The sequence below is a fragment of the Leptonotus elevatus genome, chromosome 6 (assembly GCF_054856555.1).
Source record: "Leptonotus elevatus isolate MCC_2025b chromosome 6, RoL_Lele_1.0, whole genome shotgun sequence".
NCBI classification, from domain to species: Eukaryota; Metazoa; Chordata; class Actinopteri; order Syngnathiformes; family Syngnathidae; genus Leptonotus; species Leptonotus elevatus.
In genome coordinates this window covers 6,094,745-6,112,405 of record NC_141244.1, presented here as the reverse complement: position 1 = coordinate 6,112,405, position 17,661 = coordinate 6,094,745, and the positions used below count along the sequence as shown (strand labels likewise).

The window sequence follows — 17,661 nt, the reverse complement described above, 5'->3', positions numbered from 1 at the left end:
TGCAAATTTGACTGACACTCCTTCTGTTTCCATGAGCAATCAAGTTTGCGCCCGTTTTTGCACACGCAAGCCTTAAACAAATCAGGCCCAAAGAGTTTAAACTCAGTGATGTTAAACTATTTAAATCTTTTCCTCCAATGCTAAGGGTCTGAGAGAATCAATAGCTGAGCATCGGCCGTTGATCTCACGCTTATGCTCCTTGGCAAAACGCCTGTCAGAGCTAAACCCAATTCAAGGAGAGGGATTTTGTCGCAAAGCTACTGAAGCTGAGGAGCGGCACAGAGCCATTAGAGACCGTGTCAGGGAGACCGCCGTTCTACTTGAAGAGTCCTTACCCAGATTCACTCAAGTAAGGTTTCACATTTTGCAAATTACCGCTAAGAACATGCAAATACAATAATCTGATACCTCAATTTGTGTCATTTTATGTATATTAAAACAAAAAAAGACGCTCTACGGTAATAATGGTTGTTTGAATGACAAATCGGGGCTTATCACGGCATTCTTGTTACTGCAGCTCAACGAGAAGATGGTTCTTCTCAGAGAAAGTCTTGACCGCCTGCGCAGTCGCATCCAAACTCCAACACCTCTTCAGTGCCTGTCCCTGAGGATTCAAGAGCAGCTGCATGACAACAAGCACACGCTGTCTGAACTTTCCAAGTTGGAGCTCAGCCTCAAAAGTGTCAAAACACAGGCACAAGACTTGCTGGCTAACACACAGGCGGCAGGGGATACGTCCATTGGCACAGGTGATAAACATTTCCTGAATGTAACTTCTTTACACATAGTGATGGTACCCTAATCCATATTACATGCATCATCCATGTTGCTTCTCAACAAGATTTTTCTCAACATCCTTACAATGCTAGCAATCCAGGAGCAAGTCTTGACTCTTTCCCGGCTGTTGGGTGAGACACAAAGTCAGGTTCAAGAAAGGGAGAGCTGGTTGCTCAAACTACTGGATCTGTCCATGAAGTTCTGGAGTGGTGTTGCTGAGGTCACAGCAGCTCTCAGTAATACACAACAGGCAGTTTTGGATCTTAATTCAAGCCAGACAGACTCTGAAACAATTCGCCAGAGCTTAGAGACCATGCAGGTTAGCCTGGGAAATCTTAAGCCTTATATTGGTATAAAACACAAAGTTTGACTTAATTATCCTCATTCTGACTAATAATAGACGCTCAGGGAGGATATTGACACTTTGCAAGGAGACTTAGACACTCTTGGTGTTCTCGGAATGGATCTGATGTCAGCATGTGGGGACACAGAAAAACCAGATGTAACAAAAAGCCTGGACGAAGTAAGCAATACATTGAAATTCTTCATTTATGATGATATGAGATGTTATGAGAAAAAACAATGTGTTTGACCTTTTTAAGCTTTATTGCCTGTGGAACCATTTGAATAAACTGTGCAATGAATGCCACGACAAGCTGGAGGAGTCCTTGCAAATAGCCTTGGATTATCAAGACACTATGCAGGTATGTATATGAATATGAACTTTAATGTTCGTTTGTGCCTCTTGTTTGTTGTAGAAATTTGTCAGCCTAACATTTCGTATCATAGGGACTTTTTGAGTGGTTGAAATCTGCAGAACTGAGGTCAACTGAAGAATTCATGGTTGAAACTGACTTGGAACCAGTCAAAGAGCAGCTGCGTGAACTCAAGGTGAGGACTCACAATGCAAAAAGGACAGTAGAAAATTTAAGAAGAAGAAAATAGGAAAATTATTACTTCAAATAAGCAAAATTATCTGCCAACAGAACAAGACATTTTTACTTAAATTTACCTGTAAGATTTTGAAAAATAAGAAAATAATACTCAGCCCATGTCAACCACATTGGTCTTGAAAACAATATTTTTAGACTAAAAACAAGTCCTATTGAATTTTTTCAAGAACTATTTCCTTAAAACACATACGTATTCATTTATGTTTGGCCAACTTATCTTAACTTAACAGGTTTTTATTGTATGACCCAGCCAGGGATTGAACCCACAACCTCCCAGTCTGAGGGCAGACACTCTACCACTAGACCACTGAGTTCATAGCGCATTTACTGGAATGAGGAAAAATGAGCTGAATAAATATAACGAAACAAACAGATTTTACAAGGAAAAAATGCAACAAATGCTACAATAAAGACCTAGTTTGCACTTTTGTCTGATTGTTTCCAGACTTGTATTTTAAGTCTTAAAATAAGAACAATCAACTTATGAAACCCCACTTCAGGGCCTTTGTTGTTGGTTAGTCATCTTAAAATGTGGAAAATGTTTGTTTTAAGCCTCACAGTACTTAAAACTGGCTGTTAACACTAAATACCAAGACTGCTTGATCAAATAAGATAATTAAGTAATAAGTATCTTAAAATAAGGTAACATGATCTTGTCTGCCAATTTTATTTAAGTAAAGATAACTTGTCAAAGCAAAATAAGCTAATTTAGGTTACATGTCAGAAATTATGTCTAAAGATTTCAATTTTTGCAGTGTGCACGATGAGATGACCAATTGACCACTGTGGCTACAATGGTCCTCCATATGTTTTCATGATGCTATTTATAAGCAACTTTCATAGCAGACCCCCAGTTTAACTTTTTTGCAAATATTTGTTTTCAATATTAAAAAAAAAAGCCGTATATTTTATTCAAGAATTTTGGGTGTTAAAAGAAGAAAAAAAATACAGACTACTGACACAATTATGGATCTCACTGTGGATTCGTCGTTGTCTTAATAGCCGTCAATTGTTCATATATTTTCGCTATTTGGGGGCCGGCCCATTCCCTATACCCCAGAAATAGCGGGGCTCAGTTTATTATCTCTGTATTTGTTTTCCTCAGGAATTTAAGCGAGAACTGTACCAGAAGAAGATTGAAATAGAAAGCCAAAACCATCGCTTTGTGTGCCGATTGTCTCCAGGCTCAGAGCGTCCATGCTCAGTCTCGCCCCTGTGCGACTTTCGATTGCGTTGGGACAGTCTGGAGTCAGAGACTGTCAGTAGACAGGTGAGGTTCCGCCATTTTAGAGTTGAATTTTCCAATAAAACTGGGAATGATCATGCTGTTCAAGTCTTACTTTTCTGTTTTCAGCATCAACTGGAGTGTGCTCTACTGGGTCTGGGGCAGTTCCGAAACACACTGGATGAATTGCACACATGGCTTGCCCATACTGCTGAACAATTGGAGGGCAAAAAACCCATCAGCATCGACCTGCAGGCTTGCGAAATAGAGCTCGCCAAACACAAGGTCGGTGATGAGATAATGATTTAAAAAAAGAAATTTGCTGAGTCAAATATGTTTCAAACATAGTAAAAACATACCACAGCCTTGAATGACAAACAGAAACATACCTGCCCGCTGTGTACCATATCCTGAAAAGTTATGTATAACAAATAACAATGGGCACAAAAATCTACAACAAGAATTTACCAGCATTGTATAACATTAACACACCAACAGACAAAAGCCATGAGTTTGCTTATGAAACTAACTCTGGAGTGTCTCTCTTTTCTTACAGGTCTTGCGTAATGATGTCATGTCTCACGTTCGCACAATGGAGTCCCTGAACCAGGCAGGCAAGGAGTTGCTGGAGGTTGGCTCCGGGGACTGCGCACATGGTCTTCAGTCTCGATTGGACCAACTCAGTGAAAGCTGGGAATTTGTTCGTTGTGAAACTGAACGTTATCAGTTGGAGTTAGAGAACAGACTCAGTCAGGTAATGCTTTTCACTTGTAAGGCTACAATTATGGGGTGTCGTTTGTAAAGCGGCTCACACATTTAGCCTCAAACAATATTCAATGTTACACATAAATGATTAATCTAAATGTTAAATATAAATGTTAAATCTCTGTTTTTAACTCAAAATGGTTTGTGTGAAGCTAAATATTTAGATAACATGCAAATTCAAACTGCAGATAACAGGAAATAGCAAAATAAGAGCTTGACGAGGTCAGTGTTTGTAGTGTTAAAGAATGAATAAAAAGCACCTTGGACTCTTGGACATAGAAAATGGTGATAACGACTACCTGAAATACCAAACATGTATGGAGAAACTTTATTTGACATGTACTTTTGAGTTTTTACGGCCCATGCACTCAGGGCCGTAGTCTTCCGTTCATGTATAAGTCCTATTTTACGGGTTTCCTGTTGCATTATTCATCGGTGTGTATTCATTTGTCCTGATTTCTGGCACACACGCTGCCTATAAGCTGAGAATGAATGGGGAAATACCAAAGAGGTGTGATTCACTGAGAACTTAGGCTGTGTGAATGTTTGTTTCCTGAGTCTTACAAATGTCATTTCAATGTATGAAAAAGATCATTCACACTTTAAATTAGAAAATACTTGATACCAGCTGTGAAGTTGGCCACAGATGCGCAGACCTCCCTGGCTGACGGCCACACTTAAACTTTGAAGGAGAGCATGTGTTTTATTTATTTATTTATTTGTCTGTTTGTTTGTTTACACCATCTTTAAAAAAATACAAATATGGCAGTAAGATTTAAAATAAATACAACACATGTAAATACAACACATGAAAGTGAGGTAGAAACCCATTACGCGTCTATTTATTTATTTGTTTGTTTATTTACTTCTTAAGTTATGTTTTAAATAGTGCTGTGATTCTGACTCAGTAAAGTTTGGAGGTCTAGCAAATATACTTGTCAAATAAAGTTACTCCAAACGTGTTGGTTATTTCAGGTATTTATCACCATAATCTATGTCCAATAGTCCATATCCCTAAATTAGCTTTTTTTTACGTTGAGCTTTTATTTTTGGTACTTCCAGTTTTCAGCAGTTTGCATTTACATATTAGCTGAATAAGTAATTATAATTTCGTTCAAAACAATTGAAGTATAGTTAGATTTAAGTGTAGATTCAGATTTAGACTTAACATTTTTATTTCATATTTTTATTTTAGGGGTGTCAAAATGAGTGTGTTAATTATGAGGTAATTTAAAGTTCCTTTAACGCCACTAATTTTCTTCATGCACGATTAATGACCACCCTTTACTTGGAAAGCCTGTACTGGGGGAATTCCAGAGCAGACATGTCCACGTCAAAATTTTGCAGTAATAAATGTAATAATAATGCATATATTTGTGGAGACAGGGGTCAAGTTGTATTTTAATATTTTTTTAAATGTGCAGCATTTCACAAGTTACTTCATGTTAAAGATTAGATAGCGCTTAATATGAAAAGAAAAATGCACTCAGCTTTCACCAATGTCTTACAAATGCAATTATGCCATCCAGTGGCAGAAAAATGACCTAAACACAAATCAATATCACATTTGTTTTTACAGTACAGTACATCTTTTTAATTTTAAATTGTTTTTATGATTATGAAATTACTGTATCAATGTTTAAAAGACGCATCTATATTTATTTTAGTTTTTTACATTAGTTTTTCAATTTCCACTTTTAGGTTACAATGAGGATGAAAACTTGGAAAAAAATTTTTACTGTACATTTAAAACAGATATAAAACTTGTGATTAATCGTGAGTTAACTATTGAAATCATGCGATTAGTTCAGATTTAAAAAAATTATCACCTGACACCCTTATTTTATTTACATTTAACATTTAGGTGTAAACTATTAAATTATCTTTAAGTTGACAAATATTTTTGTATGCGCAAAAAAGTAACTCTCAAAAATCCATGCCAGTTTTAAAAACATTCTTGAAAGGGAAATGTGGCAAAATATTGCTATTATGTTCATCGTGAGCTGCTTTACAAACAGCGCAATACTGTATACTGTAATTGTGAGTGTCATTCCATTCATATTTCCACCCATTCAATTTCTATGCGTTTGTAATGAGAGTGGCTTTGTTGGGTTGCCAATTATGTGTGTGTACACTTACTCAAGCAAAATGCATTTTATGTCGTCTGCTGCAGGTGCAAGATATTACAATGGAGATTCAGGACCTCCTTCAATGGCTCGACAACACAGACATCAGATTGCCATCTTCCAAATCCATGTGGGGTATGCCGGAATCAACCACTGAGAGGCTTAATGCTCATTTGGTGAGACACACAAACTCAGTTACAACTCTTTGAAGTAGCTCAAAGTTAATCTCCTACTTCCTTTGTTCTGCACACATGCGACAGGAGTTGTGCAATGAGATGGAGTCAAAGCTTCACACCTACACAGATGTGAAAAATGCCATTCAAAGAATGCTGGAAAGCAGCAATGTTGTGCCAGGATCCAGTATAGAACACAGCCTGTCGATCTTAGAACAAAGGTGGTCTTCGGTGTACAACAAAGTTCAAGAGCGAAAGGTTTCTCAATTTATCCGTTTGTTTTCTGTTCTAACTGCTTTATCATTGCACAATTAAGTGTGTGTTGCTGTTTTTAGGCAAAGCTTACAAAGGGCTTGAGTCTGGCCAAGGAATTCCACGGTGACATCCAGGATATTCTCACCAAGATGTCCAAGTGTAAGGAGTCTATCGGACTCCTTCCATCTCCCAGCTTCGTTCTGAATACAATTTATAACCAACTGCAGGATCATAGAGTGGGTCATTTTGTATACCGTTCAGTATATTATTTTCTTCTTCTGTCTTCATCTTGTGATGCCTGTTTGTTCTCAAATGTACCTATCTGTAAAGACACTGGTGGATGAAGTGAATGGTTATGGGGAGAAGAAGACCACAGTGGAGCGTGCTGGCAGTAGACTCGCTGAGCTTAGCAGGAGAGAGGATTGTGATGTTATTCATAACCTCATCATGACTGTCCAGGACCGCTACAAAAATCTGCAGCAGTGTATTTCAGACAGAGGCATTATGCTGGAGGAGGTGAAAAAGAATGCCAAACAGGTATAGAGGATTTTCGACATTTATGTAAATGTTTACCTTAACTGGGAAACTTGACAAGTCACCTACACTTTATTTCAGTTTAATGAATCTTGGCGCCTCCTGGTGGACTGGATGTTTGATGTAGAAGAAACATTAGACAACCATAAAGAGATTGCACCGTCACATGAGGAGATTAAACAACAACTAACTGAGCAGAAGGTGCAGTCCACTTTTAACAACGTTTATTTGTTTTTGGGTTTTTTTGTTTTTACTTTGCATATTCACTGATCCCATTCCCAATAATTTTCTTCAGGAGTTCCAGAAAGTGCTGAGATCCAAGAGGCCCATGTATGAGGCGACACTAAAGAGTGGCCGCAAACTTCATGAGAGAGCTCAAAGCAGCCAAGACCAACAACACCTGGAAAACCTCTTGGCCGAATTGAAAGACACGTGGGACACCATCAGTGGAAAGTCTATGGAGAGGTATCGGGATCTGTTGCTGTTGGCAGGACAACATTCATTCCCACTACATTTAACAGCTGCTTATGTTTTTCTTTTTGCAGACAACACAAGCTGGAGGAAGCTTTGCTGTTCTCAGGAAGGTTCACAGATGCTCTTCAAGCACTGAATGACTGGCTTTATAGAGCTGAGCCCCACTTAGCTGAGGACGTTCCTGTCAGTGGAGACAAGGACATGGTCAACAATCTGATAGACAAACATAAGGTATGGCATCAAAACAGAATTTATATGTCAAGTTACATTTTCTGCTAAACATACAATCATTGTCTTATTTTCTTTCTTTGTTCTGCTGAACATATTTCATTCTGTTCTTCGTGATTCTATAAACCTGTGAGAACTGATTTGGAACTATTGGTTGACACTTTCATTCAGATAATGATGCTCTCAGTCACTTTATATTTCACGGGCTTTGCGTGTAGTGTATTAGTGTCACAATTCTGCAGGTTGTCCTAATTGTTTTTATCGCAAAGGCATTTCAAAAGGAGCTGGGTAAGCGAGCAGGGTGCATCAAGACCCTGAAGCGCTCTGTAAAGGACCTGACTAGGAGCAGCACTGCTGATTCACACTGGCTGCAGGAGCAAATGGATGAACTAGAGGGCCGCTGGGAGGTGGTGTGCAAGCTGTCAGTCGGCAAACAGGACAGACTTGAGGCTGCATTTCAGCAGGTACGTAGTTCAAGTATAGTATTAATGGTCAATGGAAGTGCACTTATGTATACAGCGCTTTTATCTACACCATATGCTGCTCAAAGTGCTTTACAAAGGCTCACATTCATCCATTACATTATGGTATGTGGAATACACGCTTGATACTTAAACCTGTTAAAATAAGTCAAATATAAATAAGTTGAACTGTTTGGGCCCTATTTTCATGCCCAGCTCAAGTCTAGCACAAAGTCCAGTCTAAATTTGGGTTGTGTTTCCTTTCTTTTTGTATTTTGCCTAGCACAGACTTCCGGCCAATGGAAGTCGCTGCCCTCATTTCCTTTAAAATCAGGGCGGTCAAATCGCACACAGACATTGACATTGCTGAAACAGAAATTAACCCGCAGTGGTCCTTGCATAAGATTAGCGCACACAAAGCCCGATTATTTAGGTAAACTTATGGATGATGTTGTCGGCCGCACTTATGATATATGGGCAATTAAGACCTAAACATGTGTCAATGTGTGACCCGCCCATGGTTGTACCACATGGTCAGGCTACAATGATACAGAAGGATTGTCCCACACTTCTATCACATTTCTGAATGAAATACGATGACACCCGCCACACATGTCCGCGGAACACCAAATCTGTCTGCCCGCGCTTCGATTAAATCCACCCAAATCACATTACACAACATTCGTCACCACTTAGACCTGTTTTTTACGAGTCTAAAATCAAATGGAATTTTTAGTTATCAAATTGCCTGGTTTGCGGAGACGCGGCAGCTTTCAGCTTTGTCTGCTGGAATGCCCAGCGAGGCACAATGCAGTCTCAAATACGCTGAACCATACTTGCTCCGGCTTGAAAATGAAGACGCACCCGTTTTTACACAGAGCGCATGGACCCCTTAGTGTCTATATTTCACTCGTTGTTAATTCGTGAAATTGAAAATGAAATTGAGGTTTTACATCAGGGGTTTGGTCCGCAAGAGCCCCTATCCAGCCTGTTGTCCATGTTTCTCTCCACTAACACACCTGATTCATGATCAGGATTGTTATCAGGCTTCTGCAAAGCTTGCTGATCAGCTGATCATTAGATTCAGCTGTGCTGCAGGAGGGAAACATGAAAAACAGACTGGAAAGGGGCTCTCGAAGACCGAACTTAAGCACCCCTGTTTTACATGATGCTTTCTATTTGATTGACAAATATGATAATGTTGCTAACTATCGTGTCTTAATCTTTGTTCTCTTGAGGCTGAGAAATTTGATGGCCTTGTCCACTCTTTCATGGAGCATCTCAGTGAGGTGGAGAGGCTTTTTAAATACGGAGTCGTACCAGAGGAAGAGCAAAGTTTGCTTGCCTTCTACAAGCAAAGTCAGGTAAAGACTATTTACACATGTGTTGAAAACATGTGTGAAGGTTATATGTGGGGTGAGGTCAGGGCCACGGAACAAGCCTGATTAGGATTTAATAACATCCAGTCTGGCAATGTGGATGTTCCTTACGTGAAATGTTTTTTGCTTCCTTATCCACAGGAGACAATGTTTACTTTAAAAACTCAGGCAGCACAGTTAGAGAATATCCAGTGTCTGGGTGAAAAGATTCTTTCCTCTTGTCACCCAGACTCAATAATAACACTCAAGTCCTGGATGGGTGTCACCAAGACCCGCTATGAGGAGGTGAGCGATTGTGTGTCAATTACTGGTTAGATAAATTAAATGAATTAGCAGCAGTATTCATCAGCATAGGATCCTTTTGTGATTTTCTGAGATAGGTTCTGACATGGGCCCAGCAACAAGACTTAAGGGTTCAGAAGAGTTTAGCTTTACTGGAGGAGGAGAGAGAGGAAGTCCAGAGGTTGTTGGAGTGGATCTCCTCCGCACAAGAAGCTCTCAGCATCCGAGATGAAGAACCTGTGCCTGAAAACACAGAGCAGAATCAAGAACTTATTGAGCAGCACAGTGTATGTGTTTTTTCTTTCTTTCTGTCATCTCAAAAAAAAAGAAGAAAAAAATCTATAATTGTTCACTTGTGTGATTTCCTCCTGTAGGTATTCACGGAGGAGCTAAATAAGAAGTTGCCAGAAGTTGAACATGCAACAAAGTCCTGCAAACACAAGAGTGTTTCTAAACTGCAAGTTTCCCCCAGCAAACGGCCAATCATGAGTAAGGACACCAGTTTTAATGTGATATAAACTGCTTGTGTTTAACATTGACTTAATGCAACCAACATTCGACTTCCACTCTTTGTCTACGCAGAGAGGCGGAGCACTCTGAAGTTGCAGCCTCCAGCACCACTCCCCCTGGAGCATCTCGAACCCCACACCCCACAGCTCAGTCAGCTGGTCAGTCAGTGGCAGAAACTTTGGCTCCTGGCGCGAGCAAGACAAAAACATCTCGAACAACACCGGCAAAAACTCAAAGAGGTTATTGTGTTGTTTTTTTAAGGATGTTAGTATGAAACAAGTCCATGTTAGAAAGGTACAACGTATATGCACCTATTTTGATGTCTCATGAGGTAGTAAGCCCTTCATTTCTGCTTTTTTAAATACAGATAGAAGAATTTGCCAACTTTGACTTCAATATTTGGCGAAAACGCTACATTCAGTGGATCAGCCATTTGAAGTCTCGCATTCTAGATGTATTCCGCAACATTGACCGGGATCAGGATGGCCGCATCAGTCAGAAAGAGTTCATCGACTATGTTCTGGCTTCCAGTAAGACCTTTTGTTGTTTTGTGGAAATGTGAAACGAATACCTTACCTGATTTCAATGACAAATGGCCAGTAAATGTGATGCAGTTTAAAGCACAGAAACCATAACAAAATAATGTCTGTTTATAACTACTATTTATTGAAGTCATAAAATTACATTTCAGAAGTATTTGCAGCAAAGTACATTTACAAATTATCTTTATTATTACATTCTTATTATTATTTTATATTATTATTATTATATTATTGTATTGTACTATTGTTATTATATTAATATTTGTATTATTATAATTACTATTATTAAATAAATTAAATTATCTTCATTAAATGCAACATTTTTTAGACCCATGTGCACCATTGTCACAGACATTTTTTTATGTACTGTATTTTATTATATTTTAGTAGTCTTATTATTTCCCTGTTTCCCCTGTATGGACCAATGATGCATACAGATCCTACACAGTACATTTTGCAGAGTACATTTTACTCTAAAAAGAGTCTGTTTGTTCCCACTCTAAATAGAGTAAAATTTACACTTAGAAGGTAGTAAAATATTTAAAGTAAATTTTACTCAAAGTATTTTTACTGTGTGCGAATTGGCCTATCCAATAACTAAAACCTAGCAATTTTTTTTTCACTTAGAAATTCTAATTACATTTTAGAAGGACATTTTGCGAGTACATTTTATAAGTTACACAGGAGTTGAGGAACGAACTGACGACCTTCAGCTTGGGAGAAGGCCATTCTACCACCTGAGCTATTTTACTCGAACTCTTTGCTCCTATCCAAAAATAAACCCCCCAAAATTATCTCGTGCACACAAAATACTTTGAGTAAAATGTACTGAATATTTTACTCTCTTCCAAGTGTAAATTTTACTCTGTTTATAGTGGGACCAAATAGACTCTTATTAGAGTAAAATGTACTCTAAAAAATTCACTATGTAGTTTCCATAGTACATCAAATAGGATACAGTTATGTGTTAACTCTGAACAACTCCTCGTCACTGCAGAATTCCCCACCAACTCGCTGGAGATGAATGCCGTGGCAACCATCTTTGACATGAACAGTGATGGTTTCATTGATTACTATGAGTTTGTGAGCGCGCTGCACCCCAACAGAGATCCTTACAGAAAAACTCTGGATGCAGATCAAATCAATGAAGAGGTACAAACAATTCATACTAGCCATACAATTACTTGTCGTGACTCGCATGTTACACAAATGGCTCTACACACTTTTCCAGGTGAGCCGCCAGGTATCACAATGCAACTGTTCCAAGAGGTTTCAAGTGGAGCAGATAAGTGCTAACAGATACAGAGTGAGTTATCGTTTGGACTTTACATTTGCTTACAAGCAATATTTTCACAATGAATTGCTATTGCAAATTTTCAATTGTGTGCAGTTTGGAGATTCCCAACAGTTGCGCATGGTTCGTATGTTGCGGAGCACACTGATGGTCAGAGTGGGAGGAGGCTGGACTGCTCTAGATGAGTTCCTGGTGAAGAACGATCCCTGCAGAGGTAACGTCACTACAAACTGGGCGTGCACCAATAGCATTTTTACATCAAGGACATTGTTGGATGACAAAATGTGCCAATAAAAATAAACAAATAGTTATTAATTCAAATGGCAACAATATGAGAATACAGTGTTCTCTCGCTACTGCGCTGTTTGGTTAATGCAGATTCATTTTATTGCAGATTTTCATTTGTGACATTTTTATGGTTAAAGCAAGACATGTTAAGATTAAAAAGAGAAACTTTAATGTAGTTATTCAGCCAACATGTCATCGTACTTGTGCTCAATGTGCTGCCGGGGTGCTGGCGCAGAGCGTGCATCTGTCCACATGAATTTATTAGCGTAGCCTTTAATCCAGGGATGTCAAACATACGGCCCGGAGTTTAATCCGGCCCGCGAGAGGATTTTGTAAAGTAAAAAAAAAAAAGAGTAATGTCAGACCAATTAATCAGCCGGCCACAATCAAAGCATATAAATTCATAATTTCACAAGCAGTCCTCAGATGACCAACACAACTGATGATGTGTCTCGCTGGTGAAGCCTCTTAGCAGTCCCCCACACCCCCCACACACCCACACCCCCGATCCGGACCACTTGGTAATATATTTTCCTCCATGCGGCCCCTGAGCTAATATGAGTTTGACACCCCTGTATAATCAATAGCTCGGTATTTGTTTTACATTTTGCATTTTAAAAGTTTAATTTATTAAGTGTAAGAGCTTAACCCAAGAGTGGTATTTTTTTTTATAGACTTGTATTAAACTCAAAATTGACTCTGCTCTTGAAGTGTGATAACTAAGTCAATAATGAATATATTCAACAACTCAAAACGTTCATGTTCAATGCACCAACAAAATATTAAATTAACAAGATGCATGGTCCAGGCTAGTTTCATTAGTTTTTCTGCTGGACCATAATACAAAAGCAACACTGATTGTTATTAGTTGAGTTTCAGTCTATTTTGTTTTTCATTAATTTTGAACAATGTTATTTCAGAGAAGGGTAACAACAACAACAAATTGGTCTAGTGTGCACATGCCGACATCAGGCAGTATTTTGATGAATTGCTATTATAAAATAAAAAACACTTTTTACAACATTGTGAAAACTGCTCTTTTGCCAACAGTAAAAGGTCGGACCAACCTGAAGATCAAAGAGAAGTACTTGTCTCCCACGGGGAGCACCTCGAAAGGTTTGACTGTCAGCAGGTCCAACTCAAGCCTCAGTCTCTACAGCAGTGCCTCCGCCCCCACTAGCCCAATGACACGCAAGGCAAGCTATTACTCCTACTCAAACCTTGGCCACCTTTGCTTTGAAGTCCACTCCCCTGCATGACATTTAGATTTACTCTTGTACATGATTTTACCAATGACAGCTGATTCGCATCTTATCTTGCTTTTCAGGCTTTACTACGTCGAAGTTTTTCAGGCGACCGTTGCATTCGTCCTCGAAGTTCCATTGCTGCATTGGGATCTGAACTCCTGTTCGTCACAACAGAGGGGCACAACTCTCTATCACCATCAGGTCAGGCAATCACCACAGTTATATGAAATATCAAGTTTATGTACTAGTGGTGCAACGGATCATCATTGATCCGTGGTCGGATCGGATCAGGCCCCACGGTTCGGATCACCCATAATCCACGGATTGGTTGGTGGGGGGGGGGCACACCAACAACAAACAGTGCGCATTCACCATCATTCAGACATGTCAAGGAAGCTGAAACATACTCAACGTAACACGCTAAGCCAAACTTCAAAATAACGTTGACCAAATACAGTAATACATTGACGGCAATGCAAATAGCCTTAGTAGACTTTTACCTCGGGATTACACCAACTGCGTGTGCGTTGCGTCTCCACTCTGCTCCGTCGGCGCAGCCGATTTGTTTCCATTCTATCAGCTTGTTCAAATTACACCGGCTGCGTGTGCGCTGCGGATCGACTGCGGAGTAGCTGCGTCGTGGCGGAGGCCGCGCGCACGGATAGACATATTTTCTATTTTTGCCGGACGACGCATCTGTCGGCATCCGTCAAATGGCAAACTAGCACAGAACACATTGAGCGGGACAGGAAGACCGACACAGTTTCAAAATAAAATTTGTGGTTACCTTTCAGAATAAAACACTCGCCAGATCCTATTTCGCAATCATGTCAGTAAACGTCATAATGGGCGTAGCCAGGCCTGGAGTCAACGGGCCAGGTGCTTATTCATGGTTTAAACACCGGCGAACATGGATGAAAATAGGTTTATATTGGAGGTGGAAAGCCACAAAATAATATATGACACGGCACATCCTTTTTAAGGACAACCCCCCCAAAAAAGGCAGGAAAAAAAGGTTACATCAAATTAGGTGAAATCAAAGGTTCCAGTCCACCTCTATTTCTGCTTCTCTGTTGAACACAGACAAAAGTGTGTTTGTCGTTGTTTTTAATGCCACATTATCGCGCGAGATCACGCGAGACATGGTGGGAAGTTGTCCGCGATGCAGCTGCCGGACCGCAGCTGTGCGCAGCTGGTGAGTTTTGTCCATAAAATTGACATGTCCGGAGCACGCAGTCAAGATGCAGCGGAGCGGAGACGCAACGCACACGCATGCGGTGTAATCCCGGGATTAGTCGGCTCACGTCGTGGCATGATGGCTAGCTTGACTTCCCTTTTAGACATTTAGGCTTTCTTTATCGTAGCTTTGATCGACATTGTAGTTGCGACCAACATCAACACAACGCTATCCTAAACTCATATTCAGTCCCTAATTTAGGATGCTAAGAAACCGCTAATTAATTATGCCGTCATTGTATGATACGGCAGAAGTCTTCGACGTAAATCGCTAGCAGCTAAGTTTTAGCATTACCAAGGAGTGTCTGGCTAATAGCTGTAAGTGAGTTTGACAGCTGGTACTGTACCTGATTTACTTGAATTATTTTTCAATATTCTGGACCAAGGCTACTTTTTAATTCACTCTCCATGTTTAAAGGAATGGAATGTGCCATAAATTGCACTTTGAGGTCTTTTCATAGTTTTTTTTTTTTTTTTTAAAGAGAGCGTTAGAACATCCTCATTTATTTTACAAAACACTTTTGCCATTAAAACAACATTCAACTCAAAATTTCAAAAATAGTCGTTTTAGATTTTAGGAACACAATTTTAAGCCATTAAAACTTTATTTACCACATGGACCGTGTATAAAATAAGAATGTTTCTGCCTCATATTGCACTTAAAGTTATGTTCCTAAATCCTAAAGGGCTATATTAGACATTTAGATTTTTTAAAAATGGGAAAAAGTGTTTTACAAAATTAATGAAGACAAAGTATTTTTCTGATCCGAAAAACTATCCGATCCGTGATCCGATCCGTGATCCGATCCGTGATCCGATCCGTGATCCGATCCGTGATCCGATCCGTGATCCGATCCGTGATCCGATCCAAACTGTGACTTTTGTGATCTGTTGCGCCACTATTATGTACGGTAATGCAGTTTATAGATCATTCACTGTATATTTATACAATATGTCGCTTTGTTTTCATTCTTCTTCACCCCCCCCCCCCCCCCAGAAGAAGCTGAGAGCCTGCTTCCCACATGATTGCCTCTGCCTCCATGTGTGCACTAAATCCAAACAGCCTTATGGCCCTGAATGACAGACACAGTGATAAGTAGGAATTTTGAGATTGAAGGGCTCTAAACAAAAACACAAAAAGCAGACCCTAAAGAGAAACTACTGTAAAGGTAAAAAAACAAGAAAAAAAGAAAGGTCTGTATCTTTGGGTGTATGCTAGTAAGTAAAGACATTGAAACTGTTGTGTATAAAGAATCAAAAATTTTAATTCCCCAGTTCCAATTCGCACACAAAAATATAATTGCATACAGAGTAGTTTTGTAAAGATTTTGCATGGAAACTGAATGCATGGTAGCTTGATAAACAGTGTTTTTGTCCCCTGTTAGCATTACTTTCTGATTTTAATATTGTCAAAATCAGAAAATCTCAACTGCTATGTAGTAATTGCCTGGTTAACTTAATAGTGGAAATAAATGCTTGAGCAAGAACATTTATATAGAATGGGACTGACATGAAAAAAAGAAGAAGTGCGCTCACTTTGTGTTGCTCACTGAGTAGCCAAAAACACAAATACCAAAACCACTATGCGTATGCGAGGCTTCAGTATGTGAATTGTTATTTTGCTGCAAAGATGATATTGTGGCAGGGCCACACTTTTGCATCTTTTACAATTTCTGCTGCCGTGTGTTTATGCGATTATTTGAATGCTCTGCAGTTTTAGGATAGTTTGATCATTTCAAATTTTGTATCCAACAATGCAATTACATTTTGACAAGCCGATTATTTTGTCCGGATTGGTTTTGATGGATTTTTATGGAACATTGCTGTGAAAGTGTAGATCTTAAATTTCCTTTTTATTGCAATAAGGGTTTTCATTTTCTTCACATATTAAGCACTTTCTGTGTCTGACCACTTTACAGTTCGATTTATATGCAAGAAATGTAGTAGTACATGTTAGTGTCTGAAACTAATGTTTTTGTACATCAGGTAATCTGTCTTTTTCAACATTACAGACTTTAGAATTTGCAATATGTGTTTCTGCTTGTCTAGCCAGCAACTTGTACCAAAAGTGCATCTTGTTCCTTGTTTTTACATACGCACATACGCAAAAACAACATTGCACCCAGAGTTGTATTGCTCATTTCAGTATGGGGAATATGAGAGATGCCGCACAACTTTACCCTGGGGTGACATGAAATGAAATTTCCCTTTAGGAACTGTCACTAAACTGGTCAGTGGTAACGCCATACCTCTTTGCAACATTTGAAAATACGTAGCATAAATGTACCATTATTTGTTCTTCTTTTTCAAATCTGACATTACAGACAGAAGTTGAAATACTGTAGGATTGCATTTGGTCTATGCAGTTGTGAATTGTTGAATATTTTTACAGCATAAAATACTCCTTTATATCCCAAAGTCCTCTTTGGCCTCAATTTGGTTGTATTATGGTGTATACGGGGCAACATTTCAATTTGATTACTATGCACCCTTAACTTTAATCTACTGTACATGTTTCTGTACCCAGCAGCACTCATTTTAATGTCCAATTTTGGCGACCTCTCGATTAAGGTCTTTAATAATTTTCTGTTTATATGTATCGAATAAATGCATCATTTGTTAAAAAAAAATTAATATTGGTTGTGATTATTGTAGGGTACCTGTAAGATTCTATCAAACAAGCACATAGTAAGAAATGTATTGATTTTGGTGGATTTTTTGCGCAAATATTTTTTGTTAGGGGTGTTTCCAATAGTTGCCATGTTTTGCCATTACGTGGTAGTAGAGTAGTAAATGTAGGTCATACATGCGTGCATAGACCTCTGTTGTGTATATTATATCATGATCAACTTGGCAGACATTTTATCTGTGGATCCTCAGCGCAGTTTGCGTTCCTGCCGTCAAAAAAAATA

The 17,661-nt window shown here is 39.1% G+C and overlaps 1 protein-coding gene across 3 annotated transcripts in view; it reads left to right on the top strand.

Moving 5' to 3' along the window:
• macf1b (microtubule actin crosslinking factor 1b) overlaps nt 1–17,360 on the top strand; it is a 45,677-nt gene extending 28,317 nt beyond the window's left edge. For all 3 annotated transcript variants that reach the window (XM_086078170.1, XM_086078171.1, XM_086078169.1), the window contains 29 exons: nt 146–349; nt 518–749; nt 870–1,096; nt 1,178–1,300; nt 1,380–1,481; nt 1,567–1,668; nt 2,836–3,000; nt 3,085–3,240; nt 3,512–3,709; nt 5,894–6,022; nt 6,107–6,277; nt 6,355–6,510; nt 6,605–6,811; nt 6,890–7,009; nt 7,104–7,273; nt 7,354–7,513; nt 7,780–7,974; nt 9,210–9,335; nt 9,492–9,635; nt 9,731–9,919; nt 10,007–10,121; nt 10,215–10,381; nt 10,510–10,672; nt 11,682–11,836; nt 11,916–11,990; nt 12,075–12,192; nt 13,317–13,462; nt 13,594–13,714; nt 15,747–17,360. In XM_086078170.1, the coding sequence (XP_085934296.1) occupies nt 146–349; nt 518–749; nt 870–1,096; nt 1,178–1,300; nt 1,380–1,481; nt 1,567–1,668; nt 2,836–3,000; nt 3,085–3,240; nt 3,512–3,709; nt 5,894–6,022; nt 6,107–6,277; nt 6,355–6,510; nt 6,605–6,811; nt 6,890–7,009; nt 7,104–7,273; nt 7,354–7,513; nt 7,780–7,974; nt 9,210–9,335; nt 9,492–9,635; nt 9,731–9,919; nt 10,007–10,121; nt 10,215–10,381; nt 10,510–10,672; nt 11,682–11,836; nt 11,916–11,990; nt 12,075–12,192; nt 13,317–13,462; nt 13,594–13,714; nt 15,747–15,775 (4,365 nt within the window). In that variant the 3' untranslated portion in view covers nt 15,776–17,360. The remainder of the gene's footprint in view (nt 1–145; nt 350–517; nt 750–869; nt 1,097–1,177; nt 1,301–1,379; nt 1,482–1,566; nt 1,669–2,835; nt 3,001–3,084; nt 3,241–3,511; nt 3,710–5,893; nt 6,023–6,106; nt 6,278–6,354; nt 6,511–6,604; nt 6,812–6,889; nt 7,010–7,103; nt 7,274–7,353; nt 7,514–7,779; nt 7,975–9,209; nt 9,336–9,491; nt 9,636–9,730; nt 9,920–10,006; nt 10,122–10,214; nt 10,382–10,509; nt 10,673–11,681; nt 11,837–11,915; nt 11,991–12,074; nt 12,193–13,316; nt 13,463–13,593; nt 13,715–15,746) is intronic.
• Nucleotides 17,361–17,661: the final 301 nt, after the last annotated feature.